Genomic DNA, 27,800 nt, shown 5'->3' with positions numbered 1-27,800 from the left:
TGGCTCTGCAGGGTTCCCGGCAGGAGTTTCTCCCAGACTTGCTGGAAATGCCAGAGACTAAACTGGGGGCATTGGCATGCACTCTCCCATTGAACTCTGGCCCTTTCCCAAGGTTTGTCTGTGTCCTTTCTGCTCTTATTAACTCTTTATCCTATTAATTCCTACAAAGAATTATGTTGCAGTCAAGAAGCTTGAGCATTGCACTATGACAATCTTAATATTTAGATTTCTTTCCCTGACATTTGATGGAATTTCCCCGTTTACAAAAAATTCTTGATGATCTCTTTTATGTACATGATAACCATTTTGAAAACTTCAAGCGCAAGGAAGCGGACTCCAGTTCAAGCTATTGGCTGTATGCATGCTCAGGTACAAGAAGCATGCATAGTACTGGCTAACTTCCAGGCTCTCAGACAGAGGAAGGGTGGGGCTCTGCCTGAAAGAATGGAATGCTGTGAAAACTAGGGTTCGCTTATTGAGATTTAACTGCCTTCTCCCTCTGCCCACCCCATGAGGGAAGAAGGAAAAACGTTTCTACTAGTAAAAAATCAAACAAAATATAAAACAGGTTTGCAAAGACAAAGCGAACATTATTTCATTTGTCAGTGTTGCCAAGATCACAGGCCTAGATTGCTGCTTTTTTGCCGTTGGAACTGAAAAATAATAATAATTGCAGCGTAATACAGAAGCGTAGATAATTTAGCTGTAAGGCATCACAAAGCAGAAAGCAAAACATACATTTAGAGTTGAGCCACAAGTTTAGCTCTGGCCACCAGCGCCAAAACAAAAACTCACAAAGTTTTCGTTATCAAACAGCAAAAGCAGGTATAACAAAGTTCTTCCTGAAACTAAACCCTGACAAATATTTTCCACAGGGATCTTTCTTTTAGAGCGACACGCATTTGGAACTCTGTGGAGATGAAGCTGGTGGTGGGAAAAGAGGTAACTAAGTTATTCTTCCCCCACATACTTTCCCAGTTTGAAATGTCCCCCCAAAACCACACCCCAGTTTCTCTTTAAAGAAAAACAGTGGCCGTTAGGATGTGGTTGCACACAGCATGCAAAGTTGACTGAGGCCCTCCCAGGCCAGCTGGAGCTATTCAAGTAAGAGCATTCTAAAACCGATATGAAGACCAACAGCAAAGGCAGGGTGTTGTTTCCATGCTGGGCGGGGAGATGAGCAAATACAAAGATAGGTGTTTGGATTTAAAAGATAGCATGAATCATCTTCGCTTGCTCTGTTCCCTTGCTTAATGCACAAAGACCTGTGTTTGGGTCTGAAAAAGCAAAGAGGGGAGCCTGGATCAACATAAAGCCAGAACTGATGATGTGGTGGAAACCAGAAAAGGCAGTTTTAGAAATGGGGCAAGTTTGGAGACAGCCGGGGGGTGGGGTGGGGAGGAGGGAGAGACAAAGAAGAAGAAATGGTATTTGCAGAAATAGCAGAGAAGGGAGGATTTGGGGGGGGGCATGCGTGCACGTGTGCATGCATGCAGAGGGGAGATGGTGCATACCTCTTCCCTCTTCCCCATCCTCAAAAAGCAGAAAGACAGGCAATCAGCAGTCTCTCTCTCTCTCTCTCACTCACACACACACACACCGCTGCCTATTGCAATGCCATTGTGCTGTTGTGGACAGCACAAGGAAAGGCTGCAGGTCAGTGGCAGAGCATCTTCCTAGCGTGCAGAATGTCCCAGGTTCAATCCCCAGCATCTCCAAGCAGGGGTGGGAGAGACGCCTGCCAGAAACCTCAGAGAACAGCTGCCAGCCAGTGCGGACAATACTAAGCTCGACAGACCAACAGTCTGTCTTGATATAAGGCTGCTTCCTGTTTTCCTGTGCAGGACCAAGGCTAGGTCCGTTTGCTTACCTAGACTAGTCTCTCTCTCTCAGGCCTAACCTACCTTGCTGGGTTGTTGCAAGGGTAAGAAGGGACAAGAGCAAACATGCGAGAAAGCTGAGCAGCAGAGGAGATGCCCTGTATGTGGAAGATTTCATCCCCAGCATCCCCAGGTCAGACTGGGAAAGGTCCCTGTCTGAAACCCCGGTGAACCACTGCCACTCTAGAGAGACAGCACTGAGCTAGATGTACAAAGGGTCTGATACGGCATAAGGCAATTAGCTTCCTATGTTCAAATGTGGAGGGGCTGTAGCTCAGGGGCAGAACATCTTCTTTGCACACAGAAGGTGTAGGTTCAGTCCCCGGGATCTCAAGATGGACTACTGCAACACACTCTACATGGGGCTGCCCTTGAAGAGGATTTGGAACCTTCACTTGGGCCAAAACGGAGCAGCCAAGGTTCCATTTACAGCTCTTAAAAAAAAAAAAAGTTGCAAGAGGCATTATCTGAGTTCAAGGACATATTCTAGCCAAGCAAAAAACACTTGAGGATGCAAACCAGTGATCTGGCCCAGAGAAAGGGGATGTCACCCGGGGAGATGGCCAGAGAGGCCTGAAGGTTCACATTCAGGCTTCAGGCAGAAGTTGCCTTAGCCCTGGTTTAAATGAGAGATCCTGCAGGAGTCTGAAGTGATAAGAGTGCATTCTGCTAAATGCATAGATGAGGATCTCTTCTGATTTTTTTTTCTTTTGGCAGTGTTAGTGTTATAGCACTCAATTCAAAATATGCTTCTGCCCCCACCCTGCCATACCAAGCTGAGACATGTTCAAATAAATAGAATTTTTTAGGGTGGTGGTGGTACTCATACACAATAAGTATGATCCAAACTTATTTTCCCTTGTTTGTACCCCTTTACACACAGGAATTAGCTGAAGAATTATTCTGCTAGTACTTGCTTGAGATTCAAATCTCATCTCAGGCAAAATGATGCAGAATATCAAATGAACAAAACTTTGCTCAGCCTGTAACTCCCTTTCACCTGTATCCAGCCCTGCATCATTCTCTCTAATGACAAATTTGGGTGTCTATCACAATTTAAAAATGAAAGAATGCCCCAAAATAACCTAGGGGTTTCTACATACTTCAGGGACTCTCTAGTTACACAGAAGAATAAACATTTGTAAACTAAAAAGGCAAACTTCTAAAACAAAACAAGAAGGAAAAAAGTATAGAGCTGCCTGACAAGGATCTTTAAACATCCGGGGCTTACAGAGTATTGGGTACGGTGTAGGATGTGCTAGAATTCCGCACAATTCAGATTTGGTACCGAATCTTCCATTAATTTGCTTACTTTATATCGTTGTGGGTTGGATTTTTAGGTAGCGATTTTCTCCTGTTATTTTTGGAAATGGATTTTTTTTTTAAAGTTGCATCTAAAATATTGATATGAATATCAATATTGTTATCATTATTTCCTTGAATTTATCAATATATCCTTTCAAAATATCAATATTAATATCAATATGCATAAATTATGCATGGCATTGAGAAAGTGGATAGAGAAAAGTTCTTCTCCCTCTCTCATAATACTAGAACTCGTGGACATTCAAAGAAGCTGAATGTTGGAAGATTCAGGACAGACAAAAGGAAGTACTTCTTTACTCAGCGCATAGTTAAACTATGGAATTTGCTCCCACAAGATGCAGTAATGGCCACCAGCTTGGATGGCTTTAAAAGAAGATTAGACAAATTCATGGAGGGCAGGGCTATCAATGGCTACTAGCTATGATGGCTGTGCTGTGCCACCCTAGTCAGAGGCAGCATGCTTCTGAAAACCAGTTGCCGGAAGCCTCAGGAGGGGAGAGTGTTCTTGCACTCGGTTCCTGCTTGCGGGCTTCCCCCAGGCACCTGGTTGGCCACTGTGAGAACAGGATGCTGGACTAGATGGGCCACTGACCTGATCCAGCAGGCTCTTCTTATGTTCTTATGTTGTTAATATTTTTTCTAAGGGGCAAAAAATGGATCAGTAAAAGCAGTAGCTTGTGGACAAAGAATAAACTAGAATCGATAGCAGTTAGATTGACAGAATGCTTTTGAACTGGCACTGGCCAACAGACTGCTTTCCAAGTATGGGGGTGGGGGTGGGGTGGGGGGGTGGGCAGAAGGGAAAATGGGAGGTGGGGCAGGAAAGGAAATTGGTCTACTCAAGCCCCAGCAGTGTGCAGTATAAGGAGGGGAAAGATTTGGGTTAAGAGGGGGGGACTTCCCTGCACTATACAACAATGCATTTTGCTGCAATCTAACTGCAATTACAGATTAGTCATAAAGGAATAAGAGACACCCCACTCCATTCCACATGGTATTGCAATCTGTGTGAGCAACATTCCACCCCCAACCCTGCTTTAGACACTTTTTAACCACACATTCTTGATCCTAGGCACGTGTACAGCTTATGTATGCAAAAAATGTATATACATATTCCTCAAGTGATAAACATGTTAGCAAAATACACAGTGGCCTCCCTCATTCTTCCAAAAAAAAAGCACTTTCAGCAAAAGAAGAAGTACATATCATAGACAAGAAAACTAAAGTGAACACCTTGAGTAATGCCAGAAATAATTTTACACATTCCCCTACCTTGCCTATCCCGAAAAATCTAAAATGTACTGATGGCGTGAGAGAGTTGTCCTCATTTCCATAAAGGAAGAGGACCTGGCTATTTAACTAAAAAAGTAACGCTTGCAGTCTGAAGCTGGAAGGAGCACCAGATTCTCCTCCCTCGCCACATTGCTTGGCTTTAAGAGTACATGGTCAACTGCAACCACTCTTGGATGCCCATTTGGACTTTCCCATCACCATCTCTGTCCAGGGATTTGAAGGCTCGGAACATCCCATCAAGGCGCACCAGGCAGCTGAGGAAGTTGTTAAAATCCATGCTGCCGTCCTCGTCGGCGTATCGGCGTATGATCAGCGCGTAGAGCTGTTCATGCAGGTGGAAGCCGGCAGCCTTGAAAGCGTCAGGCAGCTGAGTCATCTCGATGGCCCCTGACGGGCCCCTGTGCTGCTTGAAGACACACTGCCATTTCTTGATGTTGTTCCACAGGTATTTGAACTGGTAGAAGTCCAGCTTGCCCGTGGTGTTGCTGTCCATGACGGACACCATGCTCCGACACGTGTCCAGGCTGAAGCCCTCCACATTCAGGTCCTGGTGCCTGGCCATCACCTTGTTGAGGATGTTCATCAGCTCGGTGGGGCACACTTCCATGTCATCGCCAGCCAGCTGGGCAAAGAGCCGGCGGAATTGGCGGAGTTCTTCACTCTCATTGGCCTCCACATTGGCAAAATGGCTACGGGGGACTGGCGGTGGCTCGGGGGTATACTGAGCTGCCGCCTCGCTGATGATGTTAACCAGCCCTCCGACGATTCCAACCACATTCCCTGCTTTACTTCCACCGCCGCCTCCTGCTAAGAGCCCTCCAAGGCCTCTCGCCAAGGCTCCCCCAGCACCACCGCCACCTCCGAGACTTTTCATCAGGGCTCCCCCAGCACCGCCACCACCTCCAAGGCTTTTCATGAAGGCTCCCGCAGCACTGCCACCGCCACCTCCAAGGCTTTTCATGAGGGCTCCCCCAGCACCGCCGCCACTACCACCACTGGTAGCTGTATCCAACAAAGCCTGAACAAGGAACATGATGAAGATCCGGAGAGACTCAAGCACTTTCCAAAAAGCTCCAAGGGCATATGAGGAGAGCACAGTTGGGTGTGCGCTACAAGAGGCATTTAGCAGCCAAAACAATGACAATTTGCCATGCCCATACATGCCGTCTTGCACACCTGGACTCCACAGGAGTGGCAGGACTCCACCCTCTGCTACAGACAGATGAAGACAGATTCTCCTTATTGTGAATTCAGGAGTTGCAAAGCCTTTATCTGGAGACCTCAGGCTCACCTGAACCCCATTCCCTCAGCCTCCTTCTTTGGCCTCCTTCTACTCTGTCCCTCTACTCGTTCAGAAATGCACCCTCTCTCATCTTGCCTGTTTTATAGTAAACTGGCAGCCTCACAACCTGTGTTGCTGGGGAATTCCAAGCAGAAAAAAAAATCAGCACCTTTTTGAATCAGTGGTCAAAATCAGTGCAGTTTTGAAAAGTTTAGCCAAAAACCTGCTCCTTGATCTCTGGAACCATCACACAAAATTTATGGTATCGAGATGCCCAAATACACAGCAAACAGACAAAGCAACAGCTTTCCAAAATATATAGTAAACTGTACAACTTGGAAGTCACAAGCTTAATTTCTGCAAACAGTGTAACCGGGCTGGAGGGGTGAGAAGAACATGCTTACCCTGTCAAAAAGGGCAAACAGCTGTTCAAGAGCATCCGAGACGGGCAGCTTCAAGTAGCTGGCAAACTCCTCAATTCCAATCCTGCCCCCTCTGGAGGCGCTGGCAACCATGGCGAACTGATCCAACTGCTCTCTGATACTGTCCCATTTTAGGCTATTAAAAGAGAAGAAAAAATCCAGAGGTCCCACTCGTCGTGAGTAATGGCCACCAACAGAACAAATTAAAACACAGAGGCAATGTAGAGCGCTCCTCTTCAGGATGCCAGCCAGTCAGGCCCTCTCAACCTATTCCATTCCATTCTCCCACCCCATGGCTTTCTGTTCCATCTAATTCCTTTTTTAAAGTCATCCAAGTTGGTGGCCATCATTACCGCTTGTGGGAGTGAATGCCATAGTTTTATTTATTTATTGTTTGATTTATATCCCACCCTTCCTCTCAGCAGGAGTCCATATTACTACTACTACTACTACTACTACTACTACTTAAATTTATATCCTGGCCTTCCTCACAATGGGAGCCCAGGGCAGCAAACAGCAAGTGTTAAAACACTAAAAACATCTTTAAATGTAGGCATAAAGACCTTCCTTTGGTCTATCCTTAACCCTCCAACACTGGGTGACCCCAGATTTCTAGTACTATGCAAGGGAGAGAAACACATTTCCATAACATGCTTAATTTTTCCTTTCCTGACCGCAGGCAAACATGCGGAACTGCAGTAGCTTCTGCATTCTTTTCCACTGACATAGCTAGATATGGCTGAGGATGTGCTAGAATTCAGCCCAATTTTGATTTGGTGCCAAATTTCCCACTAATTCACTTATTCTCTATCATTGCTGAATGGATTTTTATGTAGCGGTTTCCCACAGCTATTTTTGAAAAGATATTTTTGGAAAAAAATATCAGTATTTCCTTTTGTTTGTTGACATTTCCTTTCAAAATATCAGCATTTCCTTTCAAAATATTAACATCAATATTTTTTGTGAGGGACAAAAACAGATTGGAAAAAGCAGTGGCTAGTGGACAAAGAACAAGTCAAATTGATACCAGCCTGTTAGGTTGACAGAATGCTTTTGAACAGGCACTGGCCAATGGATCTCATCCTTAAATATGAGGAGACCATTTGCACACTTGTTTAAAAACAGTCACATATTTAGACATTCTAGGTTGTAGCCATCTATGTTTTACTCAGAGTAGACTCATTGAAATTATTGGGCTGATATTATTCACATTATTCACGTTATTTTCAATGGAACTACTTTGAGCATCGCTAGCATTGGATACAACCTTTTGTCAAACAGACCAGCTTTCAAATTGAGCATCCAACTTTCGCCCTATTTCGAATTTACCATTCTTGGGCAAGATCATTGAGCGAGTGGTGGCAAATCAGCTATCAGCACACTTGGAGGAGACGGATTATTTGGATCCATACCAATCGGGTTTCAGGACTGGACATGGTACTGAAACAGCCTTGGTCGCTTTGGTTGATGATATGAGGAGGGCTATGGATAGGGGAAAATTCACCTTCCTTGTCCTCCTGGATCTCTCAGTGGCTTTTGATACCATTGACCACGGTATCCTGTTAGATCGCCTGGGAGGGTTGGGAATAGGAGGCACTGTTTTACAGTGGTTCCGTTCCTTTCTCTCTGACAGGCATCAACAGGTAGCATTGGGGGATGAGATTTCAGACCCTTGGCCTCTCACTTGTGGAGTGCCACAGGGTTCTATTCTCTCTCCCATGCTATTTAACATCTATTTAAAACCGCTGGGTGGTATCATCAGGAGATTTGGGCTGCGGTGTCACCAATATGCTGATGACACGCAGCTCTATCTCTCGTTTAAATCTTCACCGGAGTTGGCTGTAGAGACCTTGTCCAAGTGCCTGGAATCCCTGAGTGGATGGATGGGAAGAAACAGGCTGAAGCTCAATCCTGATAAAACTGAGGTACTGCTTGTGGGTGACAGGAGAAAGTTGGGTATTGTTGACCTGGAACTCAATGGGGTAAGATTGCCCCTGAAGGATCAGGTCCGCAGCCTCGGGGTTATTCTTGACTCCAAGCTGTCCATGGAGGCTCAGATTTCGGCAGTGAGCCAGGCAGCTTGGTATCAGTTACACCTGATACGGAGGCTGCAACCCTACCTCCCTGCTCATCAGCTCCCACTGGTAGTGCATGCACTAGTCACCTCTCGACAGGACTACTGCAATGCGCTCTACGTGGGGCTACCCTTGAAAACGACCCGGAAACTACAGCTGGTACAAAATGCGGCGGCCCGTTTACTTACAAATAGCCGCCGCCGTGATCACATTACGCCGGTGTTAGTTCATCTACACTGGCTTCCAGTTGCTTTCCGGGCCCAATTCAAGGTGTTGGTATTAACCTTTAAAGCCCTATACAGTCTCGGCCCAGTTTACCTGAAGGAGCACCTGCAGTACCACCAACTTAGCCGCCTGACTAGATCAGCCACGCAGGGCCTTCTCTCAGTACCACCAACGAAAACAGCTAGGTTGGTGGGAACTAGGGAGAGGGCATTTTCAGTGGCGGCCCCCACTCTCTGGAACTCCCTCCCGTTCGATCTTCGACATGCCCCTTCCCTGGATGCATTCCGCCGAGCATTAAAAACCTGGCTCTTTGGACAGGCCTTCGGGACCTCCGGGGTGGGCTAAGCTTTTATCACTATTACTGAACGCCCGTTGTTTACATACTGTTTTATGCTGTAATTTAATCCTTTATTGTCGACTGTATTGTATTGCTACGTATTTTAAATCGTATTTTAAATTGTATTTTACTGGAATTTAATTGTGTACGTCGCCTAGAGTGGCCTTGGCCAGATAGGCGACACAAAAATTAAATTATTATTATTATTATTAATACGTCTTGCATCCCGTTTAAAAGAGAACACACCACTTACTTCAGTTTGTGGCTGATTTTTGTGAATTCAACCAATCCCGCCTCCATGGGCAAGGTCAACTGTCCCGCTGATATCATGAGGCGACAGTCTTCATAGGTGTGGTCTGTAATGGGCACATCCAAAGCACTGCAATTAAAGACATATACAACACCAATGAAGGTAAACTTATATCCTTATTCTAAGCATTTGAAAACATCCATGGTTTTACAGAATTCTATGCAGTTTTAGGTGCTCCAGCAATGTGCGAGACAAAGTGATAGTCAACATCAGTCAGACTTGGAGAAAACCCATCAAAATCAATAGGCTTAAATCTATACTGCAAGTTGCAGTAAGAGAAGTACTGACCAAGTGCTGTGCTGAATGTTTTTCCTGCATGTTTGTTTATTTATTGAATATTTCTAATTTGCACGAACAAATATCAAAGCAGTGCACAATAGACAAAATTATAATAAAATCAGTAAAAGCATCCCTGAAAACAACGTTAAAACCATAACGCTGACCATTCTCTGCCAGTTAATGAGAAAATAAATTGCATTTAGCAATCATCAAAGGAGTGAAAAAAACATTGATGATATTCTCATGGGTGGGATGCAAGGTCTTTGATTACTTCCAAGGTGGCTGAGTGCTTTGAGAACATCCTTTCCTTCATTCTACAAATCATCTCACTCCAGTGGTCTACACTCTGCAGTCTTCCCAGGTGCTCATTCGTCAATCAGAGCCCAGGTGAAGACATCACGAGGTGACTGCTCCAACTGGGCCTTTTTCAGATCAGGAAGCACAGGCAGCCAGGGAGGCTGCAGGCTCCTGGAGAAAAGTCTACTGGAAAGGAAGAAAAACACACCACCACCATCTTTAACCACCTTGCAACAATGAGATAGGGTCAAAGCCATCCCAAAAAAATAGGCAGAAAAATGGAAGCCTCTTTCGCAGAGGAAGAAAACATTTCAGAAACCTTGAGGGCATATTTCAGCACAGCACCATACTAACGATCACTCCAATCATTGTTTGGGTCTTAATCAGATCATATTGAGCCTCTATGCGCACCTGTAGGCAAGAAAAGAAGGGGGAAAGCCCCCAAGACTGTAGCAAGCCCTATTTGGATCCTTCATGTAGATCTGGGGAGGGGAAGAATGCTTTCAGCTTGAGGGAACCTTCTAAGGGCTATATGCCAGTGATAGGTGGGGCCAGACACACATACACACAAACAATAGGTGTAGCAACAGGTGCAACTCTCACTTTTGCACAGAAGGTTACATTCCAGCAATGCCAAAGTCAAGATTCTATACACACAGCTCTCTATCCAAGCAAGAGGCATTATTATCACAGTTCAAGGATCCATTTCAGCCAGGCAAAAACACTCAAGGAGGGTGTGGAGCACAAGCAGTGGTGGTGTGGCCTGGGAAGGGTGTGTGGCCTAAGGAGAATCCTGAGGGCCAGACAGAAAGGCCTGGGGGTCTGCATTCAACCCCTGGGCCCAAGGTTCCCCACCCTGGCAATGCTATCACTAGAACACCTGTCATTCCATAGCTGTGTGAAATGGACTCCTGCGGATTACATCAAGTGACCGCTGTCTGCAACTGAACTCTCACTCAAGCAGTGGAGATGATGGTGCAGCCCTGTAGCCAGGTGGGGCAAATGGGTGCACTGCCCTCCCTCCTCGAGCTGTGCTTCACTCCCCCCCTATATTTTTTTCTGGAAAATGGTCCAGGCAATGGATAGCCTCCATCTGAAGAATGATAACTCATTTTAAGAACAGGAGCAATTTAAGAATAGGGCCCTCTGAAAAAGTTCAGTCAATAAGGCAGGGCAAGTGCACACCAAAAGCCTCATCTGGAAGAGTCCCCAAAAGTCTGCTCACTCAAGACTTTCCCTGGTTGGGGGTGGATTTTTCTACCCCTGACAGAGAGGAACTCATGCACGGTGCATTGTATTGCGCCCAACGTATTTGAGCCAGTCGGCGACAACCTTAACATATTTTGCACAATCCTTCCTGTGTCACCTTGCCATTTTGTTACGGACTCCATTGGCAAAAAGAATGGGATCTTTCTTCTCTTCCTCGGATGGAACGTAGACAGGCATAAACTGAAATTAAAAAAAAACACAGTAACTTTTTTCAGTAACAGAAATCAGTAGAACCTCAAGAACATGGGTATTTGGATATACAGGGAGTTATCCAAAAGGTTGTACTCAGGGAAGATCCATTGAAAGCAAGTCCATTGATTTCAACAGGTCTAATATATGACTGGATAGCACACACACACACACACACACACACACTTATCAATGGGTCTACTCTGAGTATGACTTAGCTGGATATCATTCACTGTGATTATGGGTGTATCTACTAGGGATGGGCAAGAAAGAAAATACAGTTCACATTTAAAGCAGAATTTATGAAACAATACAAGAACGGAATAGTGATGTACTATAATTCTGCCCAATTTGGATTTGGTACTGAATTCTCCATTAATTCACTTATTCTCAATTGCAGAGGATCTAATTTTAATGCAGTGAATTCCCGCAGCTATTTTTGAAAATGGCCTTTTTGGGTGGGAAAAAACTGCCTCTAAAACATTGATTATAAGAATGATAATTTATCAAGATTTCCTTTTAAAATATCAATATTTCCTTTAAAAACATCGATATTAATATCAATATTTTTTCTGAGCAAAAAACCCCACATGGATTGGTAAAAGTAGCGGCTACAGATACAGAACAAAGTCAAATCAATGCCAGCTTGTTAGGTCGACAGAATGCTTTTGAACCGGCACCAGCCAATGGATCCCATCTCTAGAACCGAATCACAGCCATCCTTCAAAATTCACACTTATTCAAATCTTGTGATGCAGTTTGTAAAACCATGTTTATAACAATGTTAAATTAGGGTAATAAAAATGAATATATTAGCAAAAATGAATATATTAGTGAAAACAGCATACAAAATGTATTATATATCAGGAGAAATTGCTTGCAAAACTGTACTGCATAGAAAAATGTGTTTCATAGGAAAAATGCTGAAGAATTTTCGTGAAGATTTAAAAAAAAACAAATTCACAAATTGCTGCAGAAATGTGGGGAACTGAATTTAAGATTGGAAAAATGAGAAACTGAGAGAACTGAAACTGACAGATTTTTCCATCCCTGGTGTCTATGAATTTAGCAAATTATCTAAGGAAGATAAGCAGATCTGCCACTAGATGGCAGCACATCCTTATGCAAAACAGGAAAACTCAAAGACAAAAATTAAAGCCACTAAAAAAAAACCTGACTGCAGATAAAGAAATGCAACAATTGACATGATATATACACATATATGAGAAAAGCACATGCACAAACAATGGGAAGATTATTTAAACACTGTCATGGCACAAGCCATAGGAAGTTAGCTCATGCATCAATTTCAACATCTAGAGCTCCCCCTTTTTCAGATGGCCATGCTCAATGTGGGGACATCAGGAGTGAGGTCATTGGAGAGCAATGATGTGTGACCTTGGGGGTGGGGCTAGGTCACATGGCACCACCCCCGGCTTGTGTCGATTTCAATTCATGAGCTAACTTTTGAAAAGGGCTACCTATTCTCCCTTAACATTATGTAAGACCGACAAAACTATTACACATTTAATAGTCTAAGTCAGTCTGTTGCCAAAAAGAAGGAAGGAGGGAAAGGGATTAGCTAAGTTTTAATGTATTTCAGCATTTCTCAGATCTTAACAAGTCTAGCATCGACTTGAGCCATGTCTCTTTTTTGAAACCAAAATGTATTATTATTTTGGCAAAGACTAAGTGTGTGCATGATTGTGTGTGCGCGCATGTGCATCCAACTGATGTAGCTATCAGTCGAGTGTTGTACATACTTTTTTTTTACACACAAAAAAGTCAGAGATTATTAAAAGCAGGTGATTGGGGTGTGGGGAGACCCCACAGGTCCAATTTGACAGAAAGGAAGAGTAAGGAAACCCACATTATACATCTGTATTTTTTGCCCTGGTTGCAAACTGGTCAACTCATTCCGAGTTTAATAGCAACATTTATTTAGGATCATATGAAGTCACCTTATACTGAGCCAGATCCCTGATCCATTTGGCTCTTTTGTGCCCACCCTGACTGGCAGCACTTCTCTAGGACTTCAGAAATGGGTCCCTCCCAGTCCATCGTGGAGATGCTTGGGACTGGACCTTCTGCCTGCAAAGCGGAGGCTCTACCACAGAGCTACAACCCTACTCCAAATAATCTCCAAATCGCTAAAGACCCCAAATAGTGAAACCAATCAGAGGTAATTTTCTCTGGCTCACGCTGGACTAATGCTGGGAGGAAGGGTGGGATCGAAATGTAATAAATAAACAAGTAAATACCTCAACTTCAATTTTTGTAAAGAGCTGGCACAAAGTGAGGACCAACGCCTCTTTGCTGGAAAAGAATTGAAATAAAATGAAGGTTGCAAACAATTTACAAATCAGTCCATTCCGTCACACTTCAGTGCCTACATCTGAAGATGGACACCACACATCAAGCTCATCTAAATGTTTTAAAAGGTACTTGTAATAATCATTAGGCTGTGCAATGAAGGGTTTCACATGCAACTCATAGCCATCCTCACAACAGCCTTGGGAGGACTGGCTGTTCTTATGTAATGTACTTTGCTTAAGACATGTGCACACTGCCTTTCCAAAGCAAGCTCTTCCCAAAGTGGCTCCCAATCAATAAAGGCACTGTAAGCAAAAATAAGACGACAAGAAGAATCTTACAGATGGGGTGGGAAAGAATGAAGGCGAAAGGAACCCCCATGCCCCTGAGTTCAAATTATGGATATGGTTTGAAGACAGGGACACCTGAGCTAACAGTTCATTTCTCTCCAGCGCAGGCTGGTGCTCAATGGAACCGGTGGGACAGAAGACAGGCAGGCCAACAGGAGGTGGAGCCAGAGTTAGCGAGAGGCGGGGCCAACTCATCCTAGCTTTGTCTCCTCCCTGCTGAGTTCTACAAAGGCAATCCTTAGACCAAGGGGCCTTCTGCATGCAAAACAGATGCTCTGACACTCAGCTACGACCCTTCACTATACCAAGTCATACCATTGGTCCACCTAGCTCTCCCAGATTTCAGCAGCTCTCCCAGATTTCAGATTGAGGTCCCTTCCTGCACCTACCTGGAGACACCCGGGATTCAAATCAGTGACCTTCCACTTCCAAAGCTGATTCTGTGGCACTGAGTGACAGCCTTTCCCGAGGTGAGGGAGGCCAACACTCCCTGTCGACTTGAATAAGAGCCTTTGTGGGGCAGGGGGAGGCTATGCCCAGCTGAAATGGGGGCTGTTCAATCCAGGCATGGGGAGGGTGTGCTGACATTTTTGAGTGGCCTCCGCAGGAACCCCGGAAGCCGCCTTATACTGAGTGTGACCATTGGTCAATCTAGCCCAGTGCTGTCTACACAGACAGGCAACAGCTTCTCCAGGGTTTCAGGCAGGGAAGTCTTTCCCAGCCCTGCCTGGAGATAGTGGGGATTGCCACCCTGGACTCCTGCTGGGAGGAAGGGCGGGATATAAATCAAATAATAAATACATAAAATAAATAAACAAACTTGGGATTTTCTGCATGCAAAGCAGATGCTCTACCACTGAGCTACGGCCCATCTCCTTTTGCGTACTTGCCCTGTGTGTCTAAAGATTTGCCCTCTCTCCCTCCCTCTCCCCTCCTAGTGCAAAATGAAAGAAGAGGAAGTGGACAGGCAGACGAGGCCAGACAAAATATTTGAGGTGCGGTTTTACTAGCAGAAGACTGAAGTCAAGGGAAAGTCAGGCCACTCTTAAGGACTTCTGCCTATAATCACAGGCTGGCTTATTTTGACCATGCATGTTAGCAGCAGCAGCAGCAACCAAGCAAAGAAGATGCAATTATTTTTAAAATGCACCTGTCAGTCATTTGGAAGTTATGCTACCGTGTAGACATAAACAGGGATGGGGAACCTTTTCAGTTTGAGGGCCACATTCCCCCATGGATAGCCCTTTCAGGGCCCACATCATCATCATCGTCAGCCACAGCCACCTTCCAAGGCAATATTCAATGGCAATGAAAGAAAAACTGCAAAAAACCATTTAAAACAATACAGAAAGTAGCAGCAGATTAAGGAAAATTGCACCCATAGTGGAGACTAGGTATGGGCGAGAAGTTTGATTTAGATTGCATTTGAAGCAGAATCTGTCAAATTCACACTTTCCAAAACAATGTGAGAGCTGAAACACAGCCATCCTTCAAATTTTGCAAGTATTTGAATTTGCAATGCAGTGTGCCAACCAATGTTTACAAAAATGTATGTATTAGGGGAAGATGTTTATAAATGAATATATGAGTGAAAATAACGTACAAAAACTGCATTTATATGATGAGAAATAGCATGCAAAAATGTGTACCCTAGTCAAAGCTTCCTACAAAAATGTGTTTATTCAGAGAAATTTGCACTAAAACACTGGAGAATAAGGATTTTTCTTAAAAAAAAAAAATCTTAAATTGCTGCAGAAATGTGGAGAACTGAATTTAAGATTGCAAAAAGGAGAAACTGAGAGAACCGAAATTGACAGAGCTTTCCATCCCTGGGGGAGATCTATTCATCCAGCTGAGAAGACTTGTCAGAACAAAACTGTTGGAAGATTTTGACAGGGGGAAGCATTCGAAATCGCAGCTGTCCGCAGCCCATCTAGAGGGGTATAGTTCATTCTACCGCATCATTCTGGGTGCATGCACAGCACCCTTCACAGACTCTGCAACCGTCCATCTTGACAGAGCATGCAAAAAATTATTTTACTCCTTACACTTACATCCTGTCTTTCTACCCCTATGCATCCCAAGGCGGTGTAGATATCTGGTCTCCAGGCAGCCACCCATCCAGGCACTGACCAGATCCATATCTGCTTAGTTCCAGCAAAATGGTGGCCTCATGTGCTTTCAGAATATACCTTGGGCAAACAAACACAAACTCCTGGCCAACAAAGCACATTTTCCTCCCAACTCAACCTAAAAAAGTTAGCCACCCCTCACCCAGATCCTTTAAAAGGCAGCCAGACCCTAAAAGAGGACAGGATTTCTATTTTCTGTCTTCAAGACAGAAAAAGGATTTCTGCAAAGACACGTTCACCCACCTCTACCGCCTGATGTTGTCCCAATCTGCCAAAAATACCCTCTGCTTTGCAACTGCTTAAAGCACATGAGTGCTATCCTGTACGTGCTCTGCCCCCCCCCCAATTCAGTTTTTCACATCAGACATCACAAGAAGGAAGCACTCAGCAATCATATGTAAATGCTTGGTACCACGTTGAGTTATGGTTTAACCTCTCAAGGGAATGCCACTCAGCACATTTAGAGTGACAAAATATTTTTGGCTGCCTGTAACTCAAGGGGTGGTTGTCAAGACTTTGGCTACATTCATACCATACATTTATTTCACTATTATTCCACTTTAAATAGTCATAGCTTCCTCTAAAGAATCCTGGGAAGGGTAGTTTGTGAAGGGTGCCGAGAGTCGCTAGGAGACTCTTATTCCCCTCACAAAGCTACAATTCCTAGAGTGGTTTAACAGTCAGTCCCTCTTCCCAGGGAACTCTGAGAATTGTAGGGCTGTGAGGGGCATAGGAACGTCTCCTAACAACTCGAAGCACCCTCCACATGATGACGCATCACAAGGTTTTGCGATAAGGAAGCCAAGACTGAAGACTGCAATAAGCACATTTATCATTACAGATGTGCCACTTACAAATTGTAACCCTGCCAAGTCCACGTCACAGTATCCTAGAGAAAAGCAAATAACAAAATAAAAGAATTAAAAAGAGCTAACTAGACAAAGGAAAAAGACAAAAAAAGGTTGAGACAGGGAAGAGGGACTACAACTCCCATCATCCCTGTCCATTGACCGCGCCGCCTAGGGCTGATGGGAGATGGAGCCCAGCAACTTCTGGAGGGCCGCAACTTTTCCATCCCTGCTGGAAGGTAGTGGCTCCCAAACCTTTTCCTCCACGGAGCACTTGAAAATTGCTGAGACTCTCAGAGGACCTCTTTAGGATTTTTCTGCCTGTTGCAACACTTGCAATGCACTGTGGTAAGTGCTGTGAGATTTTTAAGTCTATTTTATTGCTTCTTTTATTTCTGACATAGAAATAAATTGCCCGGAATTCACATTGGAACACAACACAAGAACCAGAGGAATATTTCATGCCGACACACCACGGACAACCTGAATGAAGCCTGCAGACCACAGTTTGGGAACCCCTGATCTAAAGGATGGAACAGCAGAGCAGAAACTGCACCTAGCTGCCTTGGATCCATAAGATGACAGATGAGATCTTTGTGGCAGAAGCAAATGGCTCCAGATCCAAGGTTCCTAAAACTGCAGTGCAAGGGTGGGGAACCCTCAGGCTTGGGGACAATTGCAGCCCTCTATCCCTCTCAAATCTGGCCTTTGGGACCCTCCAACTTCTGGCCACCCCCTCCAACTTCCCTTGGATGTTTTTGCCTAGCTGCAATGCGTTCTTGAACTCTGAAAATTGCTCTCGCTTGCCTGGATGGAGGTCAGAGAGGTGACTGTGAATGCGTATAGAAGCTACAAAGGGAAAAAAAACTCATCCATTGCTCTCTTTTGCCTCTGGCCATGTGGACGGGAATAAAACGCTGATCCTGAAAAAGGTTCCCCACCCCTGCCACTAACATGCCACCTTGGGCTCCTACTGGGAGGAAGGGTGGGATATAAATCCAATGAATGAACGAACAAACAAACAAACAAATAAATAAATAAATAAAATGAGGCATCAATACTGTGTAAGCCTGGCACACTTCCTCACAGGACTGCACAATTTACATAAGATGTGGAAACTCGCGGAAACCACTGGGGAAGGGCTGAGTTGGCTTCCTGCCTTTGGTGACAGTGGTGTCTGTGGTGAGAGGGCCGGCTTAGAAGCCTGGTGTCTGCTGGGTTTCGGGTTGAGTTGCTTAGTTACAAGAGAGTGTGACGGAATGCTCAGAGACAGTCTATGTTGGGAGAGTTCACACACCCAAGTGGAGGCCTTCATGTGCAACTGGGCTGTTACTAAGGATGGGCGAATCTGTCACTTTCGGTTTCTAATTTTTCCAGTCAAGCTCAGTTCTTCACATTTCCAAATCAGTTGGCAATTTTTTTTCTTTTTTCTTTCTTTTTTTTTAAAAAAGGTCCTCATGAAAACTCATCAGCATTTTGGTGGAAATGTACATTTTTGTATGCAATTTTGCCTAATATACAATTTTTTTTTGTAAAGCAATGACCCCAAATATAATGCACTTTTGGCAAGATATTTTCACTAATATATGTATATTTGTGCACACTTTGTGTACTATATGCATTTTTGTACACATTCCTTAGTTGGGAGAATTGCGCTGCAAAACCCTTGCATACTTCCAAGGACCACTGTCCTTCGGTTTTGTTTCAGGAAGTGTAAATTAGATAGATTAACTTTTAGATCCAAACCAAATAAAATCCCCCCCATCCCTAGCAATAGTGTAGTGTCAAATTCAGAGGTGCAGAGCCCTGTCATGATAGTCATGCCACACACACCCCACAGTTATGCTCCCTAACTTGCTTGCTTACTGTCTGTCATCCTCTCCACACTCCTCAGTCCTTCCCCTGTTGTAGTCCCACAACAACAGATGTCCCTAGGAGCCAATCAGCATGGAAGGGAAGTTGTTAGCTACTGAGAAGAGTCTTCTCAGCGACTGACACACCTCCTTTCACTCTGATTGGCTCCTATCAGCAAGAAAGGTCAAGGAAGCATGTTAGAAGATTCGTCTCAGTGATCAGCACATTCCCTTTTCATGCTGATTGGCTCACAGGATGCTGGAGATGTAGGGACCTGACTGGGGCCCTGCTCGTAAAAGTGTTAGGCGTCTGAGACCCCTGAGATCCTGTATGACTACACCCCTGATCCCCAGCCATTGCAGACCCAGTACCACAGGCATAACTTTCAGATTGCCTCAAACAAATAGCACTGTTTGGTTTGTGTTATTAGCGAAGGCGGCCGTCTTAGAGGATTCTGCCATCTGGCAAGACTTTTGATTTATTGCAGGGCTGAGGAGCCTTTTTTTTCAGTCAAAGGGCCGCATCCCCTTCTGCACAATGTTCCAAGGACCACCTGATAGTGGTGGGGAGGGCCAGAAGCAAAACTGGGCAGAGCAAGAAGTACTAATTTCTTCTTCTCTCTCCCCCATCCAGGCCAGCATGAAGCATTATCAGAGTTCAAGGACACATTCTAGCTAGGCAAACACACTCAAGGAGGGTGCATTGATAAAATAATGGGCAGGGGGGGGGAGAGAGAGAGATTGAAGGAGATAGGCAAGCACTTACCAGTTTGTTTGGATACCGAAGGAGAACCGGCTGAACAGGAACTCCAGGAATAAAGGCCCCTGGAAAGACAAGCAATCAGTTAAACAGACAAGAAAAATCACTATGGGAATATTGCATGGGCTATAGGTTGTGTCTACAGAACAATCCATACTCTTAATAATAATAACAATAACAACAATAATAATAATAATATAATAAAAGAAACTTCAGGTTTATTACTAAAATGAGGTAAAGTCAGACATGCTGAAGCAGCCATGCAGCTTCAGCTCAAGTAGCCATTACTAACAGAGAACAAAGAAAGGAAGAGAAGGGAGGTAGAAGAGGAGCAAAGCCTGCAAAAGCAACAAACACTTTAAGGGAGGAATCAGCAGAGGGAAGAATAGATTGCCTTTCTCTCTTTCCCCGCCCCCCCCAATGCACACACTGGTTCAGGTCACTTGTAACAAGTGTTGGGACTTTACTCCCAACACTACTCACTACTTAAAAAAAAAAGCAATTTGGTGACAGCCAAAATAAGTCCATGTTTTAAATCCACTTTTCAAATGTGACACTCACACACCCCTCTAGCTTTTCAGGAACAGGGCATCTAACACAGCATCGCTCACCTTGTTTAAAAGTGATCAGACATGAACGGTTAGTACATGTCCCTTCTGGGAAAATCAATATCTGTAATTGAAAAAGCAGAAATTATTATTATTTATTAGATGTATTAGTCCCTTGGTACCGGAAGATCCCCAAGAGACTTACACAATGCTAAAACAAAACAAATAAAACAAACTATAAAAATATAACAATAAACAACAACAAAACAATAGCAATATCACCCCACACACACACAGCCGCGGGGGGGGGGGAAGGACACTCACATTTTATTAATTTTAACTGTTCCACCAATTTTGGCAATACTTGTTCAAGACTCATTTGCCAACAGTTCCTTCACACAGCATCAAAATGAATATCTTTCTGAGCCTGCCTTCCCCAATGTGTGAGCTTCCAGATATTGTTGGACTGCAATTCGACCACTGGCCATACTGGTTGGGGCTGGAGGCAGTTGGAGTCCAACATCATCTGGAGGATATCAGGCTGGGCGAGGCTGTTCTGAACAGTGGCTGAGGAAGACTCTATAATAGCACAAATCATCGCATCTGCAGCTATAAAGACAAGCCAGTTTCCTAGATGGAATGGACTTCTGGTATTTGACTCCATCCTACAATACGTCAGATTCCAGCTTCACCTACTTCAGAGGGTTTTTTCGTGGGTAACAAGAGATACAAACCTGGATGCTGCCCAGAGGTTCTTGAGCAACATACCCTCCAAAACTGGATGGAAAAAACCAGACACATACTTGTAACACCCCAATTCTCAAACCAATGATCACTGTCAAAGCTTCCCTCTTCTAAAACCTGATCTATTCCATGCTGCAGAAAGCTCTATTCAATTCCGCTTTCCATTTTTTTTAGTTTATAGTTTATTTATATACCACTTTTTGGCCAAAAGGCCCCCAAAGTGGTGAACAACATATTAAAACAGATTACAAAAAGAAATTACATAAGAAATAACCAGTAAAAAATATACAGTAAAAATACAATGCAACAGGAACGATGCAAATAGAAAACAATGCAACAAGATCAAAGTAAAAAAATTGCAACAAAAACAGTATTTTCTTTGTTTTCAAATGATACACACAATGGGGTATTTGCTTTACTGACAATACAGCCGCAGGTTTTTTATGTGCTTAACATAAAATTATTTTTGTTAACTCATAAAAGGACACTTATTAGCAAATCACACAGACCTGCAGTAATGGGATGAAATCCTCTTGTTCCAAATAGTTACAGTTTGGTTTTGCTAAAAGGCAAATTAATTTTGTAGGACCATCACTGCTCGCTTATTTGCCTTCTTACTCAGGGCAGTGGCAAGGATTGGGTCCACTGAGCAAGTGATTACCAACCCCTTTGCAAGCCGCAGTAGCTGCTGGTCACCCTCCAACCTTGGGAGATGGTGGAGAAAAGAAGGTGGTGGTGTCACCATGTGGGACAAAGAAAGACAGCCCAGGAGCTCAACCCTCTCATTGGCACTCGCTTCACACTGCCAGGAGTGGTGGGGCCGCTGCTCCTCCTCCTCCACAGCAGCAGCTGGTTAGGAGTGAGTTCCAGTTGGTCCTTGCAAGACACGGAGGCCTCAGTTGTATATCTACGATACATATTTTGGAAAGCTGTTTGTCTGTTCACAATGCACTTGGAGATCTCTTAAGATATCAGAAACAAATTTTGCATGTGGTTCCTAAGATCAAGGAGCAGGTTTTCATCTGTGTTTGGATATCTCTTCTCGTTCATCCCAGAGTGCAGGACACAGAATAATGGGCTCAAGTTGCAGGAAGCCAAATTTTGACTGAACATGAGGAAAAACTGTTAGAGCAGTACGACAATGGAACCAATGCCCTAGGGAGGTGGTGGGCTCTCCAACTCTGGAGGCATTCAAGAGGCAGCTGGACAGCCACTTGTCAGGGATGCTTTGATTTGGATTCTAGCATTGAACAGGGGGCTGGACTCAATGGCCTTATAGTCCCCTTCCAACTCTACGATTTTATGATTCTGTAACTGGACACCATTTTCAATTAAGATGATGGAATGAAGCTTTCAAATCTGCACGGAGCTTAACCACTGGTTTCAAGACTGCACTGTTTTTTTGGTTCCTTAGAATTCCTGAGCAATGTTAGGTATAAGGCTGCTAGTTCAGCAAATAGAAATTGTAAATAGGGACAGTTGGAATGCATAGTAACAAACACCAAAAATATGCTAGGAGGACTTTGGGGAATTTTATAGGCTCAGTCAACTTTGACACCTTATGGCAGGGATGACAAAAAAAAGACAACAGTAAAATATAATTCATCCAGTATAAAACAATTCCCATAGCCACAGCAACAAGAAAACAACAGTATGATTTAAAATGGAAAACAAAACCTCAGTTAAAAGCCATTTGCAACAAGTCCGTTTCAAACCCTTTTGAATAAATCCCATTTAATTCTGCATTTTTGCAGAACACTTCATAAGGTATTGGTGGTTTTAGCCAAATAAACTGAAGACAACTGAGTACTACTACTACTACTACTAAGCTTACATATTCATTAACCAAATATGCCAGATTGTCAGAAAGTCATATTTCCTTTTACTTCCCTATTACAGCATCTTTTTTTAAAAAAAGTGTGCTCATAAGTTATATCCCACAATTAAAGTTTGTCCTGATTAATTACAATTGCTTTGCACAAATTAGCCACCTATAGCTTTGGTTAACACTTCAGTCCTGAAGAATGGACAACTTGCAATGGGCTTAAGGAAGTTCACAATTCATGGAGGATAAGGCGATTAACCACAATCGGCACATAGGAAGCTGTATTAAACCAAGTAAGACCATTTGGTTCCTGTAGCTCCGTACTGTCCACACTGACTGGCAGCAGCTCTCCAGGGTTTCAAGCCAGAGCCTTACCTGGAGATGCCGGGGATTGAACCTCGGACCTTCTGCATGAAAAGTAGATGCTCACCCACTGAACTATGGCCCTTCTCCCAATAGCTTCAGTATACCTCTAAACAGTAAAGGAGAAGGAGAAACAAGGGAAGGCTGCTGACTTCATGCCTCACTTGTGGGATTTCCCCGACTCATCCAACTCGCCACTATTGGAAATAGTATACTAGGCCTGGTCAACTTTTTGCTGGAACCCTGCACGGCTGCCTGGTATATTCTAAAATCATCTACCATTCTCCCCAGACAACTTCCTTGAGCCAGCATTGTCAACAGTTGTCATAAAGAGCCTGGAGGAATTCAGGAACAATTTGTTCAAAGACAGTCCACCTTTTCAGCATCTAAACCAGCTTAATGAAACAAAGAAACACATAATCATACCTGGGGCCACTGTTCCCCTGAAGTTGCTCGCCGGGTTATTTCATTGATGGTGTTCCTCCGAGAATCGGGGTCAACGCGGGATACCGTGACAGGCTGGAGAGCCCTGAGGATCCCTGTTGAGCAACAAATAACCAGAGACAAAGGAACAGAATCCTATAACTGTCCAGGGCTACAAGGGTCTCTGAGGGCCCCACTATAAAAAGGAAACAAGAATCCAGCTGTGCCATTTATGTACATTTACGTCCCACTCTATAGGCTCAGGCTGCATGACAAAACACAAACTTCCCATTCAGCAGAAGAGGACACAATTTCACAGAATTCTTCCCTGACTTAACCCTGAGCATACATACCAGCCTAAGATGGTCATTTATTAATTGAAAAGATTTCTATACCGCCTTCCACATCATGTCTTGAGGAGAGAGGAACATAAGAACATGAGCTCTGATGGATCAGGCCAGTGGCCCATCTAGTCCAACATCCTGTTCTCTCCCTTAAGACATGCAAGAGCCCCCTCCCCTCCTGCAGTTTCCACCAAATGGTATTCAGAAGCAAACTGCCTCCAAGAGTATGCATAATAATATTAGAATAGTTTACCAAAATATTTTTTTTAAAAAAACAGGGAGAACAAACAACTAAAGAACTAAAGCAGACTTAAAATAATATACTGAGATTGAAAACATAAGAGGAGTCTGATTGCTGGATCAGGTCAATAACCCATCTGTTGTGGAAATATATATATGCAGAGATACTCAGCGGTCTGAGCTGCGGGGGTGCCAGTGTGTGTATTTACCTAAGTAGCAGGCTTTTACCCTGCATTTACATCACTGAGAATTAAGACTTGGTAACATAAGAAAAGCTACCTTATTTATAGAAATACATAGTAGAAATGAAAGGCATACCTAGTTCTAACTAAATTGGAGATGCAATGCCCAGACTTGGGTATTGCCCTCATGGCTCAGGAAAGAGAGAGCAAAGATTATTATTTATTTATTTATTTAATTAAGCTTATATACCGCCCGACTAGCAACAGCTCTCTGGGCGGTGAACATTAAAAATACAATAAAAATAACACAAAACTGTACACAAAAACTGTACAGTCTAAAATCAAAATATAATAATTTAGAATTAACAGGAATTAAAAGGTATCTCTCCTTGGACAGTCAAAGAAGAAGACAAAGGAAGGAGGGGCAGCTCAGCTTCCCTGAGCATATCAGTTTACAACGGAAGGAAGTTAGGTAGAGAAGAGCACAGGTAAAGGTAGGCAAGTCTAGCCATCTGGAGGACCCTAACTCTATCTTACTTCTGGAATACCAACAAAAAAACCCAAACAGGAGTTGCTCTTGCCCCATTTCCGACACCATCTAGTCTAGCTTTCACAGCAGCCAACCAGATGCCCCTGTTGGGTAGCCCATAAGCAGGACCTGACCGCAAGAGCACTCTTCCCATCTGCAATTCCCAGCAACTGGTATTCAGAAGCATACTGCCTCCAACAGTGGAGACAGGATGTAGCCATCATGACTACTGGCTACTGATAGCCTTATCTTACATGAATTTGTCCTCTTTTTAAAGCCATCCAAGTTAATGGCCATCACTATCATTGTGGGAGCAAATTCTGTACTTTCAACTACGTGCTCTGTGAAGAACATTCTTTTGTGTGCTCTGCAAGTCCCAGCAAAAGCCTGGGGGTGCAAATGTGTTTTGAAAAAACACCAAAATGGCACTAATGCAGTGCTCACCTGAAGCTTAAAGGGAAGGTGGTTCCATAGTATGAGAGCCACCACAAAAAAATCACTTCCTCTAAAGGCCACTAACCATACTGCTATAGGCTGCGGCATAGCAAGGAAGAACTCGTCAGCTGATGGTAAGGACCCTGTAGGCAGGAATAGGGTGTTTTAACTGATTTTACTATTATGTTTTTTGTATTGTATTTTATATTGTTTGGACCCACCATGGGACCTCATGGTGGATGGGTAACAGCTTCAATGAAATACAACAGTAACAACAGAAACGGAATCTGGCAGGTGGGCTGGTCCTGAGCTCTCAAATGGGCTATTTTGACAGGTGGGCAGGGTGAGGTGTTAAGACCTCACATGACTTAAGCTTCAAATAAAAGAATCAGGAGCGCATTCTGTGACTAGTGGGTCACAGTGGCCAAGCTGGTAGGACTTGTGACACTATTGGCCATGCTGTCCGGGGCTGATGGGAGTCAGAGTCCAACCACATCAGGAGGGCCAGAGGGTTTGCCATCCCTGGTCTATGTACTGCATCATCCTAGCTCTTGTTCTACCAGCCAATAACGCTACCATCTCAGTTGTCTATGCGGCAGACAAGACCCAAATCAGGGAAAAACGGCCCAGCTTCCCTCAAACTTCATAAAGACACTTACTCCCAAAAATGGGCACCAAGAGATTCTCTTGCCTAGATACCGTCGATGGCAAGCCTGCCAGGATACAGAGGATTCCGTCGAAGAAGCTTGAGTGCGGTGCTGCAGCAATGATTGGCGCCTCTTTAGGACTAGCTATTGTCCCCTTCACATTGACGTGGAAGCCCATCACAAAAAATAAGGTGCGGCCCAAGAACGTGAGGGCGGCGCAGGATACTCTCCTAGAAAAAAAGGGGGGAAGCCATGAATCTCATTCCTTCACTGGTCAGCATGATCACTAATCCTAACCCTGGATAGAATCCTGAGGCTTGGAGGGTCTCATTTGGCTCCCCAGGATTAAGATTGTCCACATCTAATGCAGAGCTTGGAAAAGTTACTTTTTTAAACTACAACTCCCATCAGCCCAGTAACTTTTCCAAGCTCTGATATGTATAACACTATGTCGACTGCTAGCACTATACAAAAGTTCTGCATCAGTGGTTCCCAAACTTTACAAAAATGAGCACCCCGTTCTAACTTCAGAATAATTTGGAGGACGCCCCCCCACATGCTAATTATTATAATTTTAGGCTCCTTTAACTAAGAAAACACATAACGACAAAAAACTGTTATGAGCTCAGTAACACTTTTAAATAAATTCACTTGTTATTCATCAACAGAAGATATATTTGCTTATCAAATATTTGCTTATCAAGCTTTCGCCGAGCCTTAAAGACCTGGCTATTCAGGCAGGCATACAAGATTGAGATAGATTAATTCTACGTTATATGAACTGAAGGATGGCTTTTAGCTTATATTTGATTGTTGTTGATATATATATACACTGTTTTTATTTTGTTGTACGTTGCCTAGAGTGTCCCTAACCCGGACAGATAGGCGACTGAAAAATGAAATTTATTATTATTATTATTATTATTATTATTATGCAAAATGAGTAAGTTAAAGATACGGCTGATGCTGTTTTATAACTTTCAGAGACTGGATGTTCAAAACTGTGTTTGTTTTTTTAATCTACTCAAAACATTTTCCTTGATACTAGCAAAGCTAATGTAGAAGGTTGTTGTTATCATTATGATTAGATTTATATCCCACCCTTTCTCCCAGAGGAGCCCAGGGCGGCAAACAAAAGCACTAAAAACATTCTAAAACATCTTAAATTATCTAAGCATTGAGAAAGTAACCTGACTAATCCATTTTTTTTAAAAAAAGCAGATCATTAGGTCGTGCAGCTTGTCTTCTTTAAAGAGTTTAGGGCAGGTTGTTGTGGAAACCTCTGACTTTGAGGGAGAAACTTGCTAACATACAAACTGAAAACAAAGCAGCAATACAAGTTTAATTCAACTTTACTAAGACGATCTTCAAAAACTCAAAAAAGCAGACAGTAGAATGTAAGGATTTTAGAGACCACTGGCAATTATCTCTTCCTCTGTGCAGCAGCCGCCAGCCATAAACATAGCCAACATGCAGTGACCCATCTGGCTATTGCATGCTGGGTAATTTTACAGGAGGCAGCCGCTGAGCAGAGGAGCTGAATTGCTCCAATTTAAAATGCTCACCTCCCCATCCAGTGCCTTAGATCCGGGCTTTTAGTGGGTAGGAGGGCAGCTGGAGAGTGGGAGTATGGAGGAGCTCATGGACCCCTTGGGATAAGTCTGTGGCCACCAGGATGGAAACCACTGTTCTATGTCATAAAAGCACTACAGATATTGTGCTTAGGGATGGAAGGATCTGTCAGTTTCAGTTCTCTTTGTTTTTCATTTTTCCAATCTTAAATTCAGTTCTCTACATTTCTGCAGCAATTTGCCTTTTTAAGAAAGAAAAACCCTTGAATATCCTTCAGCATTTTATTGTAAGTTTCTCCTAACCACACATTTTTGCATGCCATTTTTGACTTAACGTACACATTCTTGTAAGCAATTTCTCCCAGTATAATGTGTTTTTGCAAGCATATTTCATTAATATAGCCATGTTGATACATCCCCTCTAAGATATGACTTTTTGTAAACAATGTTTGGTTTGAGAACTGTATCACAAAATTAAGATAAGTGCAAAGTTCAAAGGATGGCTGTGT

General features: G+C 43.6%; 2 protein-coding genes across 4 annotated transcripts in view; both read right to left on the bottom strand.

Moving 5' to 3' along the window:
• LPCAT2 (lysophosphatidylcholine acyltransferase 2) overlaps positions 1-27,800 on the bottom strand; it is a 47,428-nt gene that overhangs the window by 6,715 nt on the left and 12,913 nt on the right. For all 3 annotated transcript variants that reach the window (XM_061594045.1, XM_061594044.1, XM_061594046.1), the window contains exons 3-11: positions 25,733-25,950; positions 23,347-23,459; positions 20,052-20,112; positions 19,447-19,505; positions 16,834-16,868; positions 13,446-13,500; positions 11,093-11,175; positions 9,094-9,219; positions 6,186-6,339 (exon numbers count right to left, since the gene is read on the bottom strand). In XM_061594045.1, coding sequence (XP_061450029.1) covers positions 6,186-6,339; positions 9,094-9,219; positions 11,093-11,175; positions 13,446-13,500; positions 16,834-16,868; positions 19,447-19,505; positions 20,052-20,112; positions 23,347-23,459; positions 25,733-25,950 — 904 coding nt within the window. The remainder of the gene's footprint in view (positions 1-6,185; positions 6,340-9,093; positions 9,220-11,092; positions 11,176-13,445; positions 13,501-16,833; positions 16,869-19,446; positions 19,506-20,051; positions 20,113-23,346; positions 23,460-25,732; positions 25,951-27,800) is intronic.
• On the bottom strand, positions 570-5,603 carry CAPNS2 (calpain small subunit 2). Its single transcript, XM_061594047.1, has one exon. It carries the CDS (start codon positions 5,530-5,532, stop codon positions 4,639-4,641), a length of 894 nt encoding a protein of 297 aa, XP_061450031.1. The 5' UTR covers positions 5,533-5,603; the 3' UTR covers positions 570-4,638.

Source organism: Rhineura floridana, chromosome 13, assembly GCF_030035675.1.
Source record: "Rhineura floridana isolate rRhiFlo1 chromosome 13, rRhiFlo1.hap2, whole genome shotgun sequence".
NCBI lineage: Eukaryota > Metazoa > Chordata > Lepidosauria > Squamata > Rhineuridae > Rhineura > Rhineura floridana.
This window is presented reverse-complemented; position numbering and strand designations above follow the sequence as displayed.